Raw genomic sequence first — 23,443 nt, forward strand, 5'->3', positions numbered from 1 at the left:
CAAAGCGAAGAGTTTAGAACTACTCACAAACCAAAAAAAACAGATGCAACAAAAAGGCCTTATGGCTAGTTAGCAAGATTACAATTTTACTTCATTAATAAAAGAAACAATGAGAGGAAGAGGATAACAGAAAAGCTTAAAGCTGGTATTTATGCAAAATCCTATTTAATCCAGCATCAAATCAGGGCTAGCTGCCTAAAAAAATTGCGGACTTTATTTAGCAGAACACTAGTAACGGTAAAGACAAGGAACAATGGATGGTGTTTGGCTGCAGAAATAATTCACATTCCACAGATGAAGACTGTTTACTGCATGGCATAGAGGGAAGAACTGCCCTCCCTGCAAAATGCAGAGCTTTATTTAATGTATAAAAATGAGATCTGCAATGAGACCACAAGTTTCAGAGCTTCGTCTTTGCACCCAAGACTCTTTTAATGCTAACATTTATTGAGTTGCTTTTGTTCTTGCCAGTCACTAAAAACAGTCTAATGAAATTTATGTCTCATCAAGCTACATATCTTCAGGATGTAATCTGTCTAATCAAATTAGTCTAATGCCACTCTTTGCATTGCTACAATGGAAAGGAAAAAAAATAATAGAAAAAATGGTAAACACGCATGACTTCACAATCCAGCACATTCTTTAGCCTGGAGCATGAAATGAGGGAAGATTAAACGAACAAACTAAAAACTTACAATCAAGAGATCTGAGTGACACAAGGGGATCTTCAGGTCATGGAAACATTTAGCTCTACCCTACAGGTATGACAGAGCCACATCAAACTGCAGCCATGTGTCCCTGAAAGGGAAATGCCAGGAAAACAATAAAATACAATAATACTTCTACCAGAGTATATGTAGTTGGAGTATGTTAGATTTTGTTTTTCTAGATCTCTAAATGAAAATTAAATATTGGCTTATATGCAGTATTCAAAGTTGCATTTAAAAAACCCAGCAACTAAGTTTACCACGCTGTTAATCAGAGCAAGGTATCTTATTGATGCAGTAGGACAGGCATAATGCAATTTTTCACTCAGTAGACATATAAAAATTGTTATATTGCCATTGCCTGTTAAAATACGCTGATCCCAAGTTTGCAGAATTGTCTTGAAATAGCTTCTTCTTGAAGGCACTCACAGCACAGTTCTTTCAGAAAGGATACTGGCCAAGGTGTTCATTTTGCTTTGTATTGACTTCAACATCCCTCTCTGCGAAGTCATATTTTCTTTTGTTGCCATGGCAATGCTGGAGGAGGAAAAAAAGAATGGATCAAATCGCTGGTACTAAAAATACCCTGCAAGCTGAAACAACGGAAAAGCAAGGTGTGCAATGCTCCTTGAGAGGGTGATGAATGGGATGTAGCTACCCTCCAGAGATCGTATTTTCTCCACTAATCTTCAACGATTAGCCTTTCGCCACTTTAACTTTTAATAAACTACTAGTAGGCAAAAGCGTGCAACTTTCGTAATAGTGCAGATTATTAGAACAAACAAAATAAAATAAAATAAAACAAAGATGAAACAACATTAGAAACATTCTTATGGCAGAGATCCTAGAATCAGCAGTTTGGTTGAACCATGGGGAGCCAACATGTTTGTTTCACTCAGGATAACACCTGAAAGTCGTCTGATACACCATGGTGTGATGGATATAAAAATAACTGAGTAAATGAGAGTTCAAGCCTAATGAAAAGAAGCAGAGCAACCTGGAAAGGTCAACTTTCTCACTGAGAGATGATCAAAGTGTAGCCTAAGGTCAAACACAGAAAATGGAGCGCTACAAGGATAGTGTGTAAAGCGGGCATCCGTAGTCGCTACAGTGTCTATATTCTATGACAGTGCTGCACTCTATTCCATTTAATGCAAGGTAGATGCAGTCCTCAGGCTCCTGGCAAGTTGGCAACGAAGGCTCATCAGCTGGGCTAAGCTTGTTCACTCACTCCTGTACTACTTTATCTTCTACTAATGAGTTAGAATGGACTGGTTTCCTCATCAGTTGGAGTTGAATGAGATGCCACATAAGAGTATCCGAAAACACCCAATTTATTTCCATCACATGACCAAATACATTTAAAACACTTGTCCTTGCTGAGAACTCTTACCCAGGAGCCACGTCACATCATTCTTATTCACACAATGCTGTTTTAGCACTAGATGCAGCAGCTATGTATTGCATTTTACACAAATACAAGAGTAGGGTCGAGGTGATACTAAAATAAATTTTCAGAGCAAAATGACATGTTTCTATTTAAAATGTCATTCATTCTGGAAAACTCAGGCACACCGCCTTCCCCCTCAACGATAAACAACACTGGAAAGAATCAGGCAATGAAAGAAGCTGACAATACATTTCAAAAAGCTTTTGAAAATTTGGTTTCTACTCTGTTATAGGACAAGTAGATCAAACGGAAAGTGAATGGGCAGCCTATTATTTACAACCGCAGCTCAAATTTTATTTAGCTGACCTGAATGGGATAGCTTTCCCAAGACACGCCTTTAACCTCGGTTACACCTGGGGGGATCAAAAGATGTGAGAGCTGAGACTCGTGGAGAGCTAGCGTGTTTAATAAAGACCAGAGAAGAGAAAAGGACAAGAGAACTAGAGAAATACCAGTCTCCCTGTCTGGTGAGTGTTTCAAGAGTGCACAGAGCATACACCATATAGAACAATATGACTGGATAACAGCTGAGGGTGTAACCTCTACATTTCTGTTGTCTGAACCCACATGAGGAGTGTAAAGGTTTAAAAATCAAATGGGCCTACTACACGTTAAGGTTTAGATTGTCTGACGAATTTTGTTTTGGAGGAGCAAAAGACTAAATACTTTACAAGAATTACAGCATAATACAGGGCAACAGGAGAACAAGAAGATTAACGCTTCCCTTCTCAGAGGGGGGAAAACACACATTGTTAGAGAAAGCTGTCTCTCTCTCTCTCTCGCTGAAGATAGAGGCAGAGCCCCAACCTTTTCACAATATTTTTAAGTTCCTGACCCTCGACATGTCTTTATACAAAACTGCCATCCCTGCTAATTCTTTGAACGTGGTTTCTAACGACAGATAGTAGGAAGAGTCAGGCATGCACTAGAGATAAAACCCGGACTCTCATTTCCAGGTCCCGTTGCATTTTGTGGATAACCACAACATTGGTTGTAACTGACCCTATTTTAACAAACCTCTTTGGTTATGTCTATGCAGCACTCGGAGCCCCGGGAGTGAGCCTGCACACCGGGTCGAGAGTCGGGGGTTAGTGGGGTTCACACTAGCGTGCTAAAAATAGCTTTGTAGACAGCACTTTGAAGTTGCTGCTTGGGCTGAGACCTGGGCTCTGCAGCTTAGGGAGCGGGTGGGCTTCAGAGCCTGAGCTCCGGCCCAAGCTGAAACTTCCAGATGCTGTCCAGGCAGCTATTTTTAGAGGGCTAGTGCGACCCTGCTGAGCTGAGCTGGGAGGCTTGCTCACAAGGATTCCAAAATGCTGTGTGGACAGAACCTTTAACACATGAAATGCTTGTTTTCAAGAGCAGTTTTATAACGAAAAGGAGTTAGGACCTGGGGCTTATCTACACATAAAACTCATACTACTATCACTATACAGATATTAGTTACAACTATAGAATTAAAGCCATTCAATCCTTCTGGTGTGGATGCAGCTATACCAGTATAAAAGTGCTTATACTGTTATAGCATATTCCCATACAGAAAGGGGAAAAGCTTGATCAATATATAGCACCTTTATACTGATGTAACTGCACCCATACTAAGAATTGCACCCATAACACTATTTTGGTGAAAAATAATCATACTTCCAACTAAAATGGTTACACCAGGATGCTTTTCAAGTGCAAACGAGCCTTTCTTGATGTCCTTAAACGTGACAAATTTTATGGGAACCTGAAACCAGAATATTTAGTGAGGGAACAATAAAGGCCCTCTAAAGAAGACCGTCACCGTGGGACAAACACTTCTGGATCATCCTATAGCACAAGACGTGCTTTGCTGCTCCTCTGTGACATTATAATGAGCAGTAGCAAAGAAGCTGGGAAGATGGACAGAAAATGGCTGAGTCCAAGAGTTGCTTTGGAGAGCTGTAGCAAAGAGTCAATACCAAAACTCACTTGTATTTCACTAGAGGAAAAAGGTCCTAAAATACCTCCCTGTAGCAGCACACTCCTTTTGGCTTCTTCCACTTTCTACTCTAACTTTTCCACTCCAAGAAGCCGTTTATGCTCGTAACTTCACCCTCTCTATCACGTGCCATGCATCCTCCATCCCCTACTTTAAAAAAAATCTGCACTGCTATCACTGATCTCTTAGGAAACTCTTTTTCAGCTCTCATGCCTCATCTTTTATTTTGGTTTTTGTCCATACTCAAGTCCTACCTGAGAGTTTGTAAGGTGTCATGCTCATCTACAGTGCTGTAAGAGTAGAACAGAACACTACTATTAATAGTATTGTTATGAGAGCATTGGGAAGGTGGAAAGATGAACAAAGTGAATCAACCCAACAGCAGCGTTTGGAGGAACATGAGGTAAAAGGGACAACATCAATGGGATCATCTTGTGTGTCTTTATGGAGGATGTTTGCCTCCCTCCCCCAAAGCTCTTACAGTGAATTCTTCTGAATAATATGTATTGACAGAGCAGATCAATAAATTATTTCACTTTAGAGTTCCATTAGCACTAGGATCAAGTTGAAAGCTTACTGGTAAATTGGGAGCTGATGAATCATCGATATGTACAAACGGTTTAGCGAAAGCATTTGTATCAAACTCATATTGCTAACTAACAACTACATAAGAGCAGACTAACATTCAATATCCACTTCAAAGTTTAAAAAATTCTTTAAGAGAACTGGAAGTTATCAGCATAGAACTAACAAAAGCCTTGAAGCAATTCCTGTCTCCAGTGAACTATTTTGCTTTTGTCAATCATCTTCAGCATTTTTTAAAAAAACATTTTCATGCCAGATCAGCATAAAGCCAAAACAAAATTGCTGGCTACCTGGAGAGGCAGTAGGGATTTGCAGTGATCTGACTTATGATCTCGTCAGATCTTATAAGCTAAGAAAGGCCAGAATGGCTTTAGCCCTTGGACGGAAGACAAAGCAAGTTGCTACTGAAAAGAAGTGGTATTGGCAGCTTTATAGGCAGAACACTTCCTCCAAATCTCTACTGAATGAAAGCCTCAGGATTGTGATAGCTGGCAATACCTTGATGGAGGAGCCATCTCTCAAATGAGATGTAAAACCAAGATTCTGTCCACCATTCAACTTTCCAAAGTCATTTTATATAAAAGTGAAGATTAACCCCAACATCCTGCTCATATTTAAATTGGGGTAACTACATTCTGCCTACCAGGAGTTCCAATAGGACGTGACACTCTTGATTTTCTGTCTTCAAATGTTCTATGGCATTGGTGTGTGCTAACAACATCTACCCTATGTCACCCGCAGAAGCGGTTGACGTGATTCCTATATAGTTTGCAAAGTGCTTTGAAATAATAGGAGCTGCATAAATGCAAGGTATTCTGAGGCAAAGGGGACAAAATTAATGTTATCTGTCAAAAAAGCTGTCATCATCAATCTTACCAAAGCTTGTTTATGAAGAGCTTGTCTGAGTCAGTTAACTAATGTCCTTCATGTCCACAGGAAGAGCAGAGGGAGGTCACACAAAGAAAACTGAGCTAGGACTCTCTCTCTCTGTGAACAACAGCACACACACCACATGGCAAATTTGTTTGTTTCCATGGGTACCTCAACTAACTTAGCTCAGTGAAAGAGAATGATTCTTCTTTACAGTGGATATCCCTTTCAAGTCTAAAATTAACGTGGAAGGGAAGAGAAACAAGCAATCAGGTCTTGATCCCAATACTACATAAGAATGTGGTGAAAGGGTGTTAAACAGAAGGAATTAACAAAAATTCTCAACGGGGATCAACAACTGAGTAGCAAATAGCAGCAGTAAGTTATTGTTCAACGCTAAAGAAGTTTGTAAAAAAAAATCTGATAGACGTCAGGCAGTACTATATGGCAAATAATAGTCATTTATTTGTAAGACGATTTATATACAATTTGTAACTAAGTACAAAAGTTTTTCCTTCCCAGTGTTGTCAGGTTATAACATGAACGGAAGACTCCAGAAAAGTAATCAGTTATGAGAAAAGCTTTCAGGGAATTTTGGATGACTGGGTGGTGTATAACTAGGTAACTGCAGGATTTTACTACTGCACATGGGAAATTTTACCTAGGAATTTCAGCTTCATACATATGCACTGGTTTCATAGTTAATTGTTCTGATGAAATCCTCATGCAGCAGCAAATCCTCTTTTTGCATGAAGCTATGTATTTTCTTACAACACATCTAATGATTCGTTAAAGCTGCCTTCAACGCATGGAAGAGGAGATGGCTGCCAGGATAAAGAGAGTGCTCCTTAGCTATCTACAGGGTGCCCGTGGGAAATAATTATGAGACCTTATTATGGGATGGACAATTTCATGTTTTAACATTTGATGAGAGAAGTAGCCTGCTTTATAAGTGAAGGAATCAAATGCTAATAACTTAAAAGTTCGCAGAATCGGAATTTAGAATTTTCACCAAATACAGGACACCTAGGCAACTTCTACTGAAATATGCTCATGAAAAAAATTTGGGGTGATCCAAATTTTAAAGTTGCAGTTTAAGGGGCATAATGTTATGTACCCAAATATTGCTGAATAGTTAAAAGGGATTCCAACTACCAGGAGAGGGTGGGGGTAGGGGTTGGGAAAATGAGAATTCAACAACAAAGCATTTGTTTGTCCTTCATGCATATTGTGAATGTGTAAAATGTGAGTTAATGTAACTAAGCTCTTACCCTTTGTACAACACACAGTATTCTTAGATGCAAGTCCAAAGATTATTAAAATGAAACAAGATAACCCTCTGGGGATCCAGCTTCTTAACAAAGAGAGCACAGGTTCTTAAAGTTTTCTTAATGAAACATCACCAGTTGGTGATTTGGCTTTCATGAGGTAAAATCTGATTGTATAGCCAGAACAGCCAGTGTTGGATTATTTTCAAACTGTAACAAGTAATGTATCATGCGTAAGTTACACTCAAACATGCAAACAAAACGTTTGGATGCATGAAGAACGTGATGCAAAAGTTACACTGAAATCATATTATGCCTTTATACAAACTGATGGTGCACCCCCACCTGGAGTAGTGAGTTCTGCTCTGGTCATCCTGTCTCATAAAAGATATAGCACAAATAAAAGGTTATGTTCTTGAGCTAAAATCAATGAGAACCTATGTCCTTTATGAAATTAAGCATGTGTGCCATCTTGAGAGTACCTAACTGCCTGTACTGACAAACTACAAAAGGGGAATAAAATGAAAACTACTGTGCCTTTAAAAATAGTTGTATCTAATCTGAATCACAAATACTAAAATTCCTTAGCATAATTGTACAGTATTGCATATCATCACTATAGGGCAGAGATAAGTTCTTTGAGAGCATTTCCATAGCTTAAAAGAAATCCAAATATATTAATCATCATCTTAACTCTGAATTTACTGGATTTGCAATGATTCATTTTGGGATAATTATTCTCCCTATAATGTTTTTTTATCCTTGTTACAGATCTGTACTCTTGACTTGAACTCCATTTTAACTTTTTTTAAAATCTTGAAATATAGGTCCTCATGATTCGGGACAAAAGTCAGCCTCTAGCTGATTGAGGTAAGGAAGAAACTTCGCTTTATGGGCTGGTTATTTAGTACTTGCCCACGAGAGTTTCCTGCACCTTCCTCTGAAGCATCTGGTACTGGCCACTGTCAGAAAATGACTACTACACAACATGGATGTTTAGTCCGATCTGGTATGGCAATTTCTACAGACAGAAACTAACTTCTTTTTCTTTTTAGAGAAACTGAATTTTATTGAGGGAACATTTAAAATGTTGTATTGCGCACATACTTGCAGTCACATAGGAGTTACTTAGTTGTCCTCCACCGGTCACAGGAACATAAGGAGGAAACAGCTAGTAAGTTTCTTCTAGAATACTCTAGTCATCCGAGTTCTGGGAGAACCGAGATTTCACACCCCTAGTCTCTGCTGGAAGCCCTGCTCCTCAGCCTTTCTCTTGAAATAGATTTAACTGCATAGTGACAGATGAGTTTTATGGTTTTGAATGTTATTTTCCACTTTTAAACCCTCCTTGGTTTCTTATGAGTTGCATGCTTTAGTGTCTAAATATGAATAATCCATGATGGCATCATAATTTGATGTGTCAAGTGCAAGTCTCCAAGCCAAGTGCTAATGTTAAATACACTGAAGATTCACTTCTGAGAAGCCCACAAATACTACTCTACTTCAACAAAGATGTGCTCACGCACATATATTGTAAAAGGGCTCTTAGATGGAAACTGTTTTTAAACCTACATTCTAACAGCACTCAGAAATTTTCTTCTTGCTACATAGTCCAGCAAAACTCTGTTACCAGGAAGGGGTTTGGCAGAACCAGTCTTAAAGACTGTTTCAGAACAGATGGAACCTTAGGTTGATAGTCCTGTTACTGGAGGGATGCATTGTAATCAGCAGCCTAAGACCCACTGCATGTATGCATACACCCAGACAAAACCCCAAGCCCCCTAACCCACTGCCCCCTCCTCATTGGGTGCAACGCTAAAGCCCCCTCCCCTTCAGGAGGGATGGAAGTGGCTGGGAACATACCTTCAGACACTTGGCAGGTTTGAAAATTCACACCACTCGAGTGAAACAGTGTTTTCCTAAGGGATAGACAGGGTGGAAGGAGGTCACTTAGGATGAATAAAGGTTGTGAACATGAATGACTGGTGGCTGCATAGAGCTGAAGGTAGGTGAGGAAGTTATGCAAGTGGAAAGTAAGGAGAAAAGGTACTGTAACTTCAGACAAATTGCTTATTTGTGATCTGTTTATATCTGTCGGTCTTGTCAGCTCTTTAGGGCAGGGACTATCTTCTATCCTATGTTTGTGCACCTCCAGCATGAAGCCATGACCCTGGTTGGATTTGTTAGGCCTTTGTACTGGAATGCAAATAATAAATCATCATCATAAAGGTCTCAAATGCTTTACATTTCAACAGTTTCACCTACTCTGATGACAACATTTTAAAATACATGAAATATGTAATTTAACTCCAAATGTAAACCACTGAAAACATGAAACTGGCATCTCCTGGACACCATTACAGGTGGTGCCCACACTCATTCCAGTGGGAGTATCCAATTCAGCGTTGCTGAAATCAAATGATCTAGTTTAATTACACTCATTTTAAAACAAAATACACTGTGTGATTGTCCTGTCATTTCTCCCTGTTACTAATACGTTTAAATGCCACTTTCTACACATGGAACAGTCCCAGTCCTGGCCCCATGGTGGACATAGAGACCATCAGTTGAGAGTTTCAAAGCCAATGAAAGAATTTAGCCATGCAACGCCCATTAATTTCAATAGGAGTTGTGAGCAGCCAGCCCCTAAACACAGTTGTGAGTTGTCCCTGAACACTGAACATTCTCAATCTATGTGGTTTCCCCTCCCCTATTCCCTCACATGTTTTTGGTTTATTTCCAACCACTAATTTCTGCTCATGTGCTCTCTAAGGCTACTCCTACATCTGACCGAAGTCTATTTATTACACAAAACAACGAAGACACGACAAACCCACGATAGCAATTAATCATTGCTTTTCTTCTTCCTAGTTCCTCTTGTTCATTTCTTACCTTGTTTTGTTATCCTGTTCCTTCCCAGTTGCCCTCCCCATACCACATCATAATTAGGCTTAGCAGAATTTGATTTTTATTTGTATGATTTAGATGGATAATATTGGTTTATTTTAAAGCTTTTTTTAGGCTTTTATAGATTTAAATTTTCATGGTTGTGCAAAATTATGGCATAAGCATTTTTCAATTTAACCAATGTTCATAACTGCAGAGATGGAGGAGGTCAGACTATTTAATTGTGGTAAATGTTGAGGTTCAAAAAGTTAAAAGCTTTATAACTGTTAAAACACAAATTATCAACATCACATGCCAACACATACAAAATAAACGTACAGTTCTCATGCAGCACTTTTCTTACTTTGCCTTTTGATTCTTATCAATGGAAATATCTGTCCTGGTTTGTATGTTCTTGAACTCAATGTTTACCAGTAAAATTCTAATCCTTCCAAACCTAATCACAGTGTCTTACACACTGTCAGTCTTGTTTAGACTGTCAAGTTCCTCAGGGCAAGAACCACGTCTCTTATGCTTGTAAAGAGCCATGCACATTATCTGTGACTCTATATAAAGAGTAATTCAATGCTTCTCTGAAAATTTTAGAAGAAACCAGATATAGGCCCCTTCAATATCACACAGGTCAGTAGAATCTTTGTTCTGTTTATCAGTGGAAGAGTCTCCGTCAATTCAACCTACAAAACCATTGTTCAAAAAGTGTAAAACTTTTTTCAGCAACACGTTGTAGAAGCAACAGCAAGCTCAGCTCATGACATATCCTCAAGGTTGAATACACATCTGGAGTTGGCCTTTCCTGGTAACTGAGTGGCTGGCAGAACTGATGGGCTCACAGTTCCTTGCTCATCCTTGATTAGCATTTACTAGTAGTGATTCCTTTCTGCTAGCTCATATACCAACAGTTAAAGCAGCAACAATATTTTAAAAACTCTTTAATCCCTCCTACTTACTGCACCACTACCCCCTCCCCCTCCCCATGCCATTGCACTCAGGCCAACACTCCCACTGTAAATCCTTATACAGTAATTTGGAATACAAGAGGAAGGAGTAGGGAGATCAAACAAATATGTTAAGAATATTTTTACTTAGATTTCATAACTGTTTGATCCTTCATTATTGGTCTCTTTCTTTATTTAATTTAGCTTTAAAATACATAACTGACAATTCTTGAACAGCTAGTTCACTGCTAAAAAACTACCTGGCAAACAAGCCCATTTGTTTATCCACACACACTAAACAAATGTGCACAAAGTGTGAAGAACTTGGATCCAAACAAATAATTCTTTGCATATTTTTGTTTTCTATTATAATATGTTCAAACAGCACAAGTGCAGCTGTTAGTATCTGCACCAGTGCCATGTGATTCACAGAGCAGATGTTGACCTTGATTTAACATTTCATTAGGAAAATGGCATAAACCATTCACAGTACTGCATTAGATTGTGCTAACAGTGCTGGATGAAGCTGAAGACTGGAGTAACAGAAATTCAGAGTGTAAGGTCATGCACTTTGAGTCTAATAAGAATTTCTGCTACTAATTGAGGGCTCATCAGTTGGAAGCAACAGAGGAGGAGAGTGAGCTGGGAGTGTTGGTTGATCACAGGATGATAAGCCACTAATGTGATGTGACTGTGAAAAAGGCAAATGCGCTCCTAGGATGTATCAAGCAAGGCATTGCCAGTGGAGAGAGAGAAGTATTAATGCCATTGAACAAGGCACTGATAAGACCTCATCTGGAATACTGTGTGCAATTCAGGTCAGCCATGTTCAGAAGATAAATACAAACTGGAACAGATGCAGAGAAGAGTTACTAGGATGATCAGGGAAATTGAGGGGCTTATCTTTATGAGAGGAGGCTAGAAATTAGAAGATTTCTAACCATCAGAGGAAGGAGGTTTTGGAACAGCCTCCTAATAGGAGCTGTGGGGGCAAACCACTTAGTTTTAAGAAAGCTGGACAAATTTACGAGTGGGATTTGTATGATGGGGTTGCTTGTGATTGGGAGAGGGGGGGTAGGGCACAACAACACTGGAGATTCCTTTTAGTTTACGTCTTACGTTCCTAAAGCTCGTTACTCATCTGCAAGGGTCTGGGAGGGATTCCGCCCTCCCCACATATTCAGGTATTGCATGCAGGCCATCAGAGATGGCCACGACTGGAGATGGGACCCTGGACAAGGCGGGTCAGTGCTTGGGGTGGCACAAAGCATTCTCTCTCTCATATGGTTCTTGCTCATATGCTCAGGGTCTAACTGATCACCATATGTGGGATCAGGAAGGAGCCCCCCCCAGGTCAGATTGGCAGTGACCGTGGAGAGCTTTCGCCTTCCTCTGCCTCAGGGAGTATGGATCACTTGCTGGGATTACCTGGGTATCTCTCACCTAATCAACTCCCTGCAACTGCAGGGGCCTCAGGCACTGATACATCTCAGTCCCTCCTGTTCTCTGCCCGGGCTACATAACAGTTTAGTCTCCTGAGGGCTGTAATACTTTGGTCTAATGTTGGTTGTTGGGTTTAGTGCGCAGATGCTAGATGCTGTTAGTGGCCTGTGATTACAGGAGGTCAGACTAGATGATCTGGTGGTCTGTTCTGGCCTTGAATGCTAAACTCTGTGAACCAAAATCCTAGTGCAGGTTGTACGTAGACCCTCAACAATGGTGATTTAACAGATGTATTCTTCCCTCTCAGTCTGTACTAAAGCCAAGCCCCAGCATTGCATTAGGGGGCACTGTGTTTTTGGATGAGACTCTAAACCAAGGTCTTGTCCACCAAGTCATCAAGAACCCTTACAACTTTTCACAAGTGGAGGGGCATTCCAGATTCCTGTTCATGTAACTATATTCTGCTTACCAATGTTCCCACGACAGTATCAGTTAGATCATAATGTTTCCTTAACTGTTGTGTAGAGACACAATGCACAAAGTAATTGACATTTCTCCTCAGAGATGGGACACACAATCCATGTATATAATTTGTATGTCGCTTTGGTTTCTTTTGGAATGAAAGGTACTATAGATATAAACAAAATTTGTTTCCAGCAATTAATGCATCCAAATGAAGTCTAACTCACATGTAGAGCTACAATTTAATGCAGCTCCAATGAGAAGCAACTGTTTTTACTGAATTTTAAGCTGCTTTTTTTTTTTGCCAGCCATATATGTAGGACTTTTGTTGCTGTGTGAAACATACCAAAATGCCTACTTCTTGCTCAATCATTTGACGCTGCAGACAAATCTATACTGATGTGATGCTAAAACAAAGCACCAAAGTATCAAGACATGCTTTTAAAAACAAATAGTTGATGTTCTATTCGAACTTCTGCTTCCTTATCTGCTATACAACCCAGATCCTCTCACTTGCTACATTTAACTTTATGATAAAATACTTGATGGAGGCAGAGGTCTAGGCTGTTTTGCAGGAAGATGTCTTTTAAACTCTAGTTTTAAACTACTGACATAATTCTGGGTAGGTTACTCTTTCCAGTACATTTTGTTTGCCATCTTGCATTGATTTTTAAAGATGAACTTTCCAACTAGAGCAAACAAGGATGAAATTTAAAGGAACACCTGTCCCCCCCCCCCAACCCCCCCCAAAAGATTTTGCCAACAATTTCCCATCGTGCCTCTTATTACTGAAGCTAAAACTCAAATAGGATCTCTTGTCATCTGTCAAATTCTGCAATGAAGTCAAAATGTAATGTAGGTGGAGTATTGCCAACCCCAAAAGTTCAAAAACGTCCCAAAAATCATTATATTTTTATAAACAGATTAAATCGTATTTTTGGTCAGTTTCCCGATTTTTTAATTCCCCTGCAGTGGAATGCTGGGCATCATGATTATTGACTTCCATTCTTGGCTTTAAGAACAGATTGTCGTTCAGTGGTTACAGACACCATAGTCAAAGCAACAATGCCCTTGTTTGTGTCATCTATGGGCAGTGAACTTGGGACCTATGGATGAGAATGCATGATTCTCGATCACTTGAGCTAAAGAACCATATCTCCTAGCATGAAAGCAGTACCAGGTTATAAATCTTTGAATGTGATTGAGCTGCAGAGTGAAAGAGCCACACTTAATTAGCGCAGATTACAGAAAAATCTAATTAACCATGTTCCTTTGGAAAGATTGCAGGCAACGTGGATGAGCTTTAGCCCTGTTATATCAGAGAACTGGGTTCTCCCTGATGTGATCTTGTGCAAGCTCCCAGTTACTGTTTGTGTGAAATGGTGAATGCAAGTTACCTTCCTTGGTTGATAAGTGTTGCAAAAGGTTCAGAAATATTAACAGCTGCCAGTTGGAGGAGTAGAACTCATGGTCTGTGGATGTGCAGTTTAATGCATCTTCCCTGGAATATAGACCACTGTACTGCCTCTTTCTTTTTCAGTTTTGCTTCTAAAAGTTGCGTGACAGTCAGAGCTTTTCACTGTGAATTCCTCAGCAGGTACCAAACAGCATGTTACTCACAATAAAATTGCACGCCGTGGCCATGCTGTAGAAAAGTTCCTTAGTGCAGAGATTGTTTCGCTATACAGTAAATTGCATCGTTTGTGTCTCATTCATATGCCAAGTTTGCCAAGATTTACTAAACACGCTTGTTTTTGTAAAACTGATAGAGACAATCGGGACAGCTCTGTGTTCGGGGACACAGACACCACAAATTAGTCCCGCATAAAACAATTTTGACAATCAGAGCTTTTCAAACCTAGATAAATATAAGTAATGATTAAGCATAAATAGTTCAATAGGGAAAAAAGTTTGGTCATTTCCAGCGATTTACTTGTGAAAGTCCTAGAAGCGGGTGACGCCACATGATGCTCTTGGAGCTGCTGCCCAAGCTAAAAAGAATGCTGAACTATATTTAGTGAACTCTGATGCAAATCACAGAAAAAGGGACAGGTGGAACAGATCTATTCCCTGACGGGAAGTTAAAGGCCGTTTAGAGCTGAGGGATGGGCTGCTTAGAGGGCAGGGAGAATACTTTCTTTCATTTTCTCCCATCAATAAGTCGCTACATTTCTAGACAGAAGGCAATTTCTCCCCAAACTAAATACACTGTATTGACTATCACCACTGGGACTGAGGGGCTTTTTGCAAAATCCTAACAAATACTAAATTAAAGGTATCTACTGAACTTGCTACTAATCAGAGTTGGACAGAGCTTGCAGTCTGATGTATGGTTCGAAGCAACACTCTACAAAATGTTTCAAAAATGACGTATGTTGAATGAAAACTACAACCACTAGTAAACAAGAAAAATCAATTGTTTCCTATTTTGAGAAAATGACAGATTGAAAGTGGAAAAGAAAATCTGAGAACACTAAATACATGTTTAAATATAGACAGATGTTTATGTTTAAATCTGCCCAAGACAAGTGAACACTGCCCCCAAAAGAACTGCCATGCAAGGCATCACATCCCACACACCTCTGGGCAGAAATATGCTGCTTTAGAAAACCTTGCGTCACATAAGACCTTTTAACAATTTTGTAAAAATGAATGGAGAGTTTCTGAAATGTCCAGACTGACAGCCTTGAGGAAGCTATCCCTCCATTAGCCACAGTACATAAGCAGCAGCAGAGCAAAGACACAGACCTACCTCACCCCCCCATTCCTGTGGAGAGACCATACAGAGGAATTCACTCTCTGAGCCTATTCACTCCTTAACTTCTCTGTGGAGAGTGCCAACCAGGGGGACAGTTAGTGCTAGCTGTGTTGGTGGGTTTGGTAATGCAGCCATCTGCCTACTGGTAACAGGCCTGAGGTCATCAACAAAGGCGCCCACGATCACAAAAGGCACTTTCCAATATTGCTATGTTGGCTGCTTAATAACAAACCTTTTAAAAAATGATTAGCAATGGTTTTGCAGCTTTCTGAGTTACATCCAAACAATGAACTACAACAGATGCAACCCTTGAAGACAGAAAAGCATTTGTAGCCAGATAAGCTAATTACATCTCAGCCACGCACGGAATCAGCATTCATGTGTTTTAATTGGGTAGCAATGGACAATGCTCTAATTAAGAGCTGGATGATTTTCTAACTGGTAAATTCCCTTAAGATGCAGCGGGTGTTACTACCAATTAATGTCATACCCGACTGTTTGCAACTACTGGAGAAGGAAAAGGGCAAAACAGAAAATCCATTCTGGCTTTAAGCAGAGCCTGAACTGTGTTACAATACCTGAAACAAAGCAATACAAATTAAATTAATAGCCTGGTAGCTGCTGCTTGTGGTTACCAAACAAACCAGATTTCCATAAGATACAACGGAGAAGCCGCATGGCACAAAATGGGATAGGGAGCCAGCCTCCTCTTTAGAACTAATGAATTGTACATTGATGAGCTCAGGAATCCAGATTCTCAGAGGCAAACTTCATCTGTTAACGCAAAAATCACACTCACACTACGTAAAAGCAAAGAGCTCAGAACCCAACCATTCAGTCAATATACTGTAGGCAATATTGCATCACAAGTAGTCATTGTAAATCTCCCTATAGATACTGAAACACAACCCAGAGAGTAGGTGGGTGACAATTGATAAAATATTACGCCACTTTGCAGAAGATCAGACTTCAAGAATCTCAGGCCTTTTAGTCCTCTAGCTAGCTGATAGTAGGGAGAAGACTACAAGAAATGTGGAGTTGATGCTTAGTTTTCACAGGATAGGGAGAGAGTCAGCATATAAATGCTTCTTAGCAAAAGTTGTTTTGAGCAAGGCAATAAAATGGGGTTTTAATCAGGAAAGCCAGTTTAGAACAAACGAATATTAACAGAAATGGTGCCTCATTTTGCAGGTGTCTTCAGACGTTCAAGATGTTGAATCCAGCGAGAGGTGCTCATGGAAACAAATATCCATCTTTATACATACCACAGTGCTGAGCACTCTAATGGGTTCTGTTAGCCTGATGTACCTCACAGTACATTACTGTGCTTCAACACATTCCCCCACTACACTAATTGTACTGAGCAAACTGTACTTCATTCAGCTAGCTAGCCAGCCCTTAAGGGACACACTTCAAATCTAGCTGCACCTCTTATTTCCATTGTTGATCACTTATCCCATTACATGCATTATCTGAAATGAAACCTTCCCTTCCGCATTTATTTTATAAGATAAGTCATAAGTTTTAGATGGTATTTCAAGAACTCTGAATTTTTTGTTTGCAAAATCCTAGATGGCAGACTGGAAAGGGCATGTAAGAGAAAAGTAATTTATAATGCAGAGTATGATGCTCCAGAAATCTGACATTAAAATTTCCAATCCAGTGAAAGATGGTAGGATTTCAAGTACTTAGAAATAAATAAGCGACCAACCACACAATGGTAATAATCACCCAGGTGTTTGCTTGTAAAAGCCTCCTCTCTGACATGGATTGCAATGCTAGGACAGTGAATGTGGCTTAGAGAAACTATGTAGCGCTAGTTCCTTTAATGCCAGGGAGATACTTCAGACTCCCAAAATAGTTCTGAATTCTTTAGCCTGCCTGAGCACTGCTACACTAAATTGCATGCCATATTTTAATAATTAGTGTGGATAAAATATTTTTGCATATAAGTCTAAATTGCTAAATTAAAACAGGCCAAACATTTTCAATGACAGCACTGCATTGCTCTAGAATGTGTGGCTGCAATCAAACAGAGCTAATTTTATTTGCAATATACTGTATGAGACTTAGGTTCAGTATGGATGTTGTATACATGAAATAACTGATTACATTGAACAGCATCCAAAGCGAATACTGATTCTATAAAAGATAATAAAAAATCAGTAAATCCATTCCTACCTTATTGTTTCTTCTATCAGCCGATCAGAGCTGGAAGCAAAAAAGAAAACTATGTTTAAAAAAAAGTAACAAGCACTAAATATTTTAGATCAATAAAAGCAATGTTTTTCAAACTATAAGCCGTTACCAGTTAGCCCTTGTGGTGAATTATTAGGGGGTACTAAAGTGAAGACTTGGCCTGTATAATGAACGTCTTAGCAGAAAACACAAGTGAAACCCTTACAGGAAACATATTGAACATGTGTGTTCTTTGGTGAAAATACAACCTCATCCTCTCCACTATCTCGAATCCTGGGTAAGGCCCAAAGGGACCTATTACAATAAAAGTTGTCAGCATGATCAAACATAATAGCTGAAATGGAATTCCCTTTAACTAAATCTACAAAAACTGTTCTGGAACCTTTTGCTGAATAGCATGTGCACTTCATGATGGGAAAATGGGACACACTATTTCTGAGACTGCTCTGGCTGGCACTCAGAGCAAGAGCTGGCCAGAAGGGCTGGAATATTTATATCCTCCAACTATGGAACGTAGAACTTGAGAACCGCCCATGTGCCACCTCACTGACAACTGTTAGTCAAGAAGTTCCACTGTTACATCCCTAGGAATATGAAGCCCACACAGGGCTCTATGGAGACAACGCCATGGAGAAGAACATTTAATTTAAACATACAAGTCATGTGAGGCTAGAGTACAAACAAAATGCCTGGAATATTCAAACAATTGTGTTTCTTCTGTAACTCAGATTATTGTAAACACCCAGTTTCTTTTCAGAGCCATATTTTACAGCCAAGTTATAAAACACTGAAAATAGAAGCGTCTAGTAATAAAGCAGGTAAAACTTTAATGTAGCAGTGCAATACATGTAGGTTTTTATTCCACACTCATCTTCATCATCGCAGCACCTCAGTATCGGTCATCAGGTCATGCTCCTGTATTTCTAAATGTAAGAAAATCTAGTCCAGTACATGCATTTTTTAAAATGCACAATTAAGTCAACAAATACTCACCATCTGATTAGGAGTGTGAAAAGAGAAAAAAATATCTCCCTGACCAGCATGAATTAGCACAAACAAAAAATTCCACCCCCTCCATAAATCAAGACAGTATGTTCATATATGTGCTGTAGGACTTAGCACATTTCTTCATCTGTGCTCTATACATCGTTGTTTAACAATTTACTTGCCTTCATCTTACACAATGTTTATCCCACAGAATGACATGAACCTTAAAAGAGATGATGAGACAGTGAAGTGTTTGCTACTTGAATCTGGCATGGAAGTTAATCTGACAGAATGAAGTTTTATTAACAACAATATACAGTCCTAACGTCATAAAGCCAAATCTACTGCTGCCACAGTAAAAGGATTCTGAGAGGTTAAAGGGATACTGCTATATTCACCTTCCATTATTTTTGCTCCCACTTACTTTCAGGACTCAGTTTTTTCCTCAATTAGTTTAAGCAAATAAGTTTCCATGAGCCATCTGAAAGCACAGCTGAGTTCTGCTTCCTCTTTGCAATAATGCCCAATTTGAAACTTTACCAAAAACCCACACATGTACGCCCCATCACACTGGTCATAGCAACTGATCACTACAACATAGCAACTTGTGCAGTGTGTGTATACACACATTCTCTCTCTCTCTCTCTCTCGGGAGCACCCAATATAAGATGTCCTGATTTGTCCGTGTTAAGGAGTGAAAACAAACAAGTTGCTATTTTCAGTGTAGTCCATGGCTTGGGTTAATATTATGAAAACATGGAGACAGACTGAAGCCAACCAGGTATATTCATCCTGAAAAAATAGAGGGGGTTCAACTGAGACACTCAAGATTGTAAAGGATGTAATAAAAGTGGATTGGTCTCCTCAGTCCCTAAAGCAAAGTCACTCAAATCAGTGGCAAATCAATTAGAACAATCTAAAAAACCTGCTTCTTCACACGGCCAGTAGTCAGTCTGCAGAGAGCCAAATACTGTAGTTATGGAGACTACATAAAAGTAGTCAAATACCAAGTGTCAGGGCACCTGCTGATCACTGCAGGAGATAAGAAGGAAAGAAAAATCTCCATTTCTCAATGGCACATCACCAGTTTGAGAGTGTTCCTTTAAAACCCTGATATCTCCTCTAACTCCAATAGTGGATTGTGTGGATGACCCAAAATTATTCTGATCTACAGGAAATAAAGAGACTGGATAACAGAGAATAACAGAGCGAAAGCACAACCGTGTACCATTTCTGAGGTTTTGTACATTAAAAATGAAAACAACATTGCAGGTAAAGTTTGTGAAGTGTATATAGTACAAACTGTTAATTGGACACAGTGTACATTTATGACTATTTGGACTCAAAAAGTACCTTCAGTGGGGTGACATGCTCATTTATTTGTATGTTTGGTTAGGTCAGACTGAAATAATAAAAAACTACAAGAAAACAGATGTTATTAAAAACTAGTCTAGCAATACATGTGTCACAAAATACTTTATAGAATGAAGCAGCTCTTTGTAAACCCAAGTGATGAGACAGAACACTTCCCTTTCTGTGGGCTGGAAGAACCAGACTAGCTGAAATTGTTCACCTAGAGACCGAAGTGACTGACATACTCTCCCTTAGTCTTCCTAAAAGAAAAGGTTTTCAGGGCATGAAGTGATGGCTTGTCACTTCGCAGTGGAAGCACTCACTACTTTCTCTACCTTAAAAAGCAAGCACTATTTAGTCAGGTTTATTATTTAATCAGAAGATTAAATACCAAAGTATCACATTTAAAAGCTTCAGTTCCACAATCTGTGCAGCAGATTAACCACCAGTGTCACCATACAGAACTGATTACTCATCAGCTGCAATATTTGGTTTTAATAAAATATGGTTAAACACACAGCCAGATTCAAAATGCTGACAGATCATAAGCCCAGTTAAGTTCAATGCATAGGAGTTTTGACAGACTGTGCTTTGGAGTGAAAAGGTATTTTTAAGGCAATAAGTTTACTACAAAAATATGTAACTATTCAAAACGAAGTCGTGTGTGTCTGTATTTCCATTCCCATTATCTCGGATTACCAAAATGTGTATAAACAGAATCTCTTTTCTGATTAGGTCTTCTTCCAGCTGGATGAATCTAATGCTGTCATAACAGAGTGCAGCCGACTCTGAAGTCACTTTGGTCACAAACAGTGAATGAATCAAGTAATAGGTGGATGGTTATTTTATTTCTACAGCACCTTACATCCCAAATCTCTTCACAAACTAGCCACATACACAAAAATAACTTCAACTCCAAAATAAAGCGACTTCTGCAGTGAAGATTGGCAGAGGTGGATAACCTGTGCTAACACAGCCATACAACCACTTATACCATTCAGGTGGATTAGAAGACAAAGCCACCACAAAAAATGTTACTGCCATCTGAACCAAAATGAGAAAAATGCAGCAATTCTTGATTTTTATAAATGGCAATCATTTTCATTTGTTCCAAAGGTATCAGAGAGGCAGGTGAAAGTCTCTTCAGAATGAATGAAGCACAGGCAAGTAAGACTAACTTGTGTAGGACAGAGCAGACTAGTCTTAGTGTTCTTATACTAGATGATGAAGACCTCTATATTCTTATGTAAATATCCTTGAAGCTGGGAATTTGTGTAAATCTACAGCACACGACTACTTCAATATAATCTTCTTCTCAGTTTTTGAAGGTCACTCCTTCCTTTGACTGCCTCTAACTGCGAAACTGAACAGATTTGACAGTACTTTCAAAAGCACACTCCAGTCACCAACCTGCAGTATGTGAACACTACAAAACTCAATAGAAAGTGAACTAGGACATACAGTAATGCAGTTTACAGACACTGTTACTCAGCTGCTTTTGTGGCTTAAAGACATTTTTTCTGAAATTTTGCCCATGACCCTGTAAAGAGGTAGCAGTAGTTTATAGACAAGAGCAATGCATTAGAAATCTTAAAGTGAGAAGTTTAATATTTCTTTTTAAGAGTCAAACTTGAGCACGTCAGATCATGGAAAGTCTGTTCTAATGACTAACAATAATATGTATTCACATGATTTCCTTCATCCAAGTGCACGGAAAACATTGATCTCCACACTCACCCAAGAGTGAGCATTAGTCCATTCGTTTCACAGCTGGCTATATCAAGAAACGGGGAGGTTGTGTGATTCGCCCACGGTCATCCAATACATACATGGAGTCAGGAAAAGAATCCAGAGTCCTGAAGCTGTAACTACTAGACCACACTTCTACATTTAACATGTTACTTTCACAAGCTGGTATTACTGTGTGACTACACTTCCTGGAATTCCACCCAAAAGGAGAGGATGGCTAATGCTTCAACCCACTGAATTAACTTGACTCTTCCTGAACATTTGCTGCATCTCAGAAGAATGTTTTATGTTAACAATTTCTACTGCAAGGATGTGAAAACAAGGAAGCTTGATTTACATTGTTTTAAAATGATAAGTTTACTTTTTAAAATAAAATTACCTACACTTCATCCTGCTCAGAAATTAAAATGTGAAAACAGAGAATTGAGCATAGTGACCAAACACCTGCACTTGTAGCATGGAGAGATTCTAGGCATATGCTGACTTGTGCAAAAGTTCTTCAGAGTTTGATTTCAGGTGACTTCAGTAATTCAAAGTCCATAAATAAAACATGGCGGAACAAAATGTTGTACTTTGCCAACTCTAACTCAAAATCATGAGTTATTTTAACTGAAATGTTTAATTGAAGTATTTTAAACATTCACAGATACCAAAGGACATTAAATCTCTCCAGGCGGCTTGTCTAATTCTATTCAGACATTACTTGCTTGTGAGGAAATTCAGAATCCTGTGTGCAGAGGAGTTTTTTCGTACAAGCAAGTGTTAAAGGAACAGAAAATATCTGATCAATATTCACTGTACTTTACTATTAATTTAATTTTGTTAAAATTTGATCTAAAGATGGAAGGACATTTATAATCTATGCGACAGGAGAAAAAACAAATTATACATACTTTAATAAGTGGTATAGAATATGAAAAGTATGTAATGTCAAGAAAAAGAAAATAGGTTCATATTTATTGTTATTACTGAGTAATTAGTAGCTAACATAGGTAAGAGGTAGTTAATTTTCCTGCTTAACTGACAGGCTCCAAGTATAGACAAATGGACTCCTTATAAAATATCATGACTTTGCTGTTCCGTTTTCCAAATGAAAACTGCAAATCTGGTGGACATTATCCTGTGAATATCTGAGCAAGCAACGATTGTTCAGGGCAGTAGTACTCTGATTTGCCATTTGTTTCAATATGCCAGGAATTTTCACCTGTCAACCCAGGGGGAGTTTTGACAAAGTCATTTAAAAATACCTATGAAAGGAATGATGAAAAGATGCTGAAACAGTCAAATATTATTGCAAATGGCATAAATCCAACTGTAGCAATCATGCATATGAAATAATCAGGTCTTTGTGCAAATACTGTAACAAAAGGAAAGATATTCCAGTTTGTCATCTACATATACAGACAGATAAATTAACTCAATCAATAGATCAAGTGAAACAAGAGAAAGCTGGGGGTGAGGGGGAGAAGAAATAGGGGAAGAAACCTGCTCACAATACAAAATTTGCAACCACCAAATATCCTGCCTCCCAAGTCAGGTTCACCAGCTACATACCAGTGAATTCAATCACTGATGCAGATTGCCACCTCACAACTCAAAAGAGTGGGAAAAATCCTTGTCCTATTCAAGTCAATGAGAATTTTGTCATTGACATAACGAGGACCAGGATTTCACCCAGTGGGTTTACCTGACAGGGAGCAAAGTTATTTCAGTGTGAGCAAGACAGTTAATTTGCACTCACACCAAAGTCCTTTTATGAAAGAGGGCTAAGGAGGGTACTTTAACCCCTGAGAGACAATTAGAT

The 23,443-nt window shown here is 39.1% G+C and overlaps 1 protein-coding gene across 2 annotated transcripts in view; it reads right to left on the bottom strand.

Moving 5' to 3' along the window:
* The window catches only part of GOSR1 (golgi SNAP receptor complex member 1), a 57,914-nt gene that overhangs the window by 4,639 nt on the left and 29,832 nt on the right, over positions 1–23,443 (bottom strand). For both annotated transcript variants that reach the window (XM_067565879.1, XM_067565878.1), the window contains exons 7-8: positions 17,533–17,562; positions 1,162–1,244 (exon numbers count right to left, since the gene is read on the bottom strand). In XM_067565879.1, the coding sequence (XP_067421980.1) occupies positions 1,162–1,244; positions 17,533–17,562 (113 nt within the window). The remainder of the gene's footprint in view (positions 1–1,161; positions 1,245–17,532; positions 17,563–23,443) is intronic.

This window comes from Emydura macquarii, unplaced genomic scaffold (assembly GCF_026122565.2).
Source record: "Emydura macquarii macquarii isolate MOO-44397 ecotype Brisbane River unplaced genomic scaffold, CSIRO-AGI_Emac_v2 contig_2699, whole genome shotgun sequence".
Taxonomy (NCBI): Eukaryota; Metazoa; Chordata; order Testudines; family Chelidae; genus Emydura; species Emydura macquarii.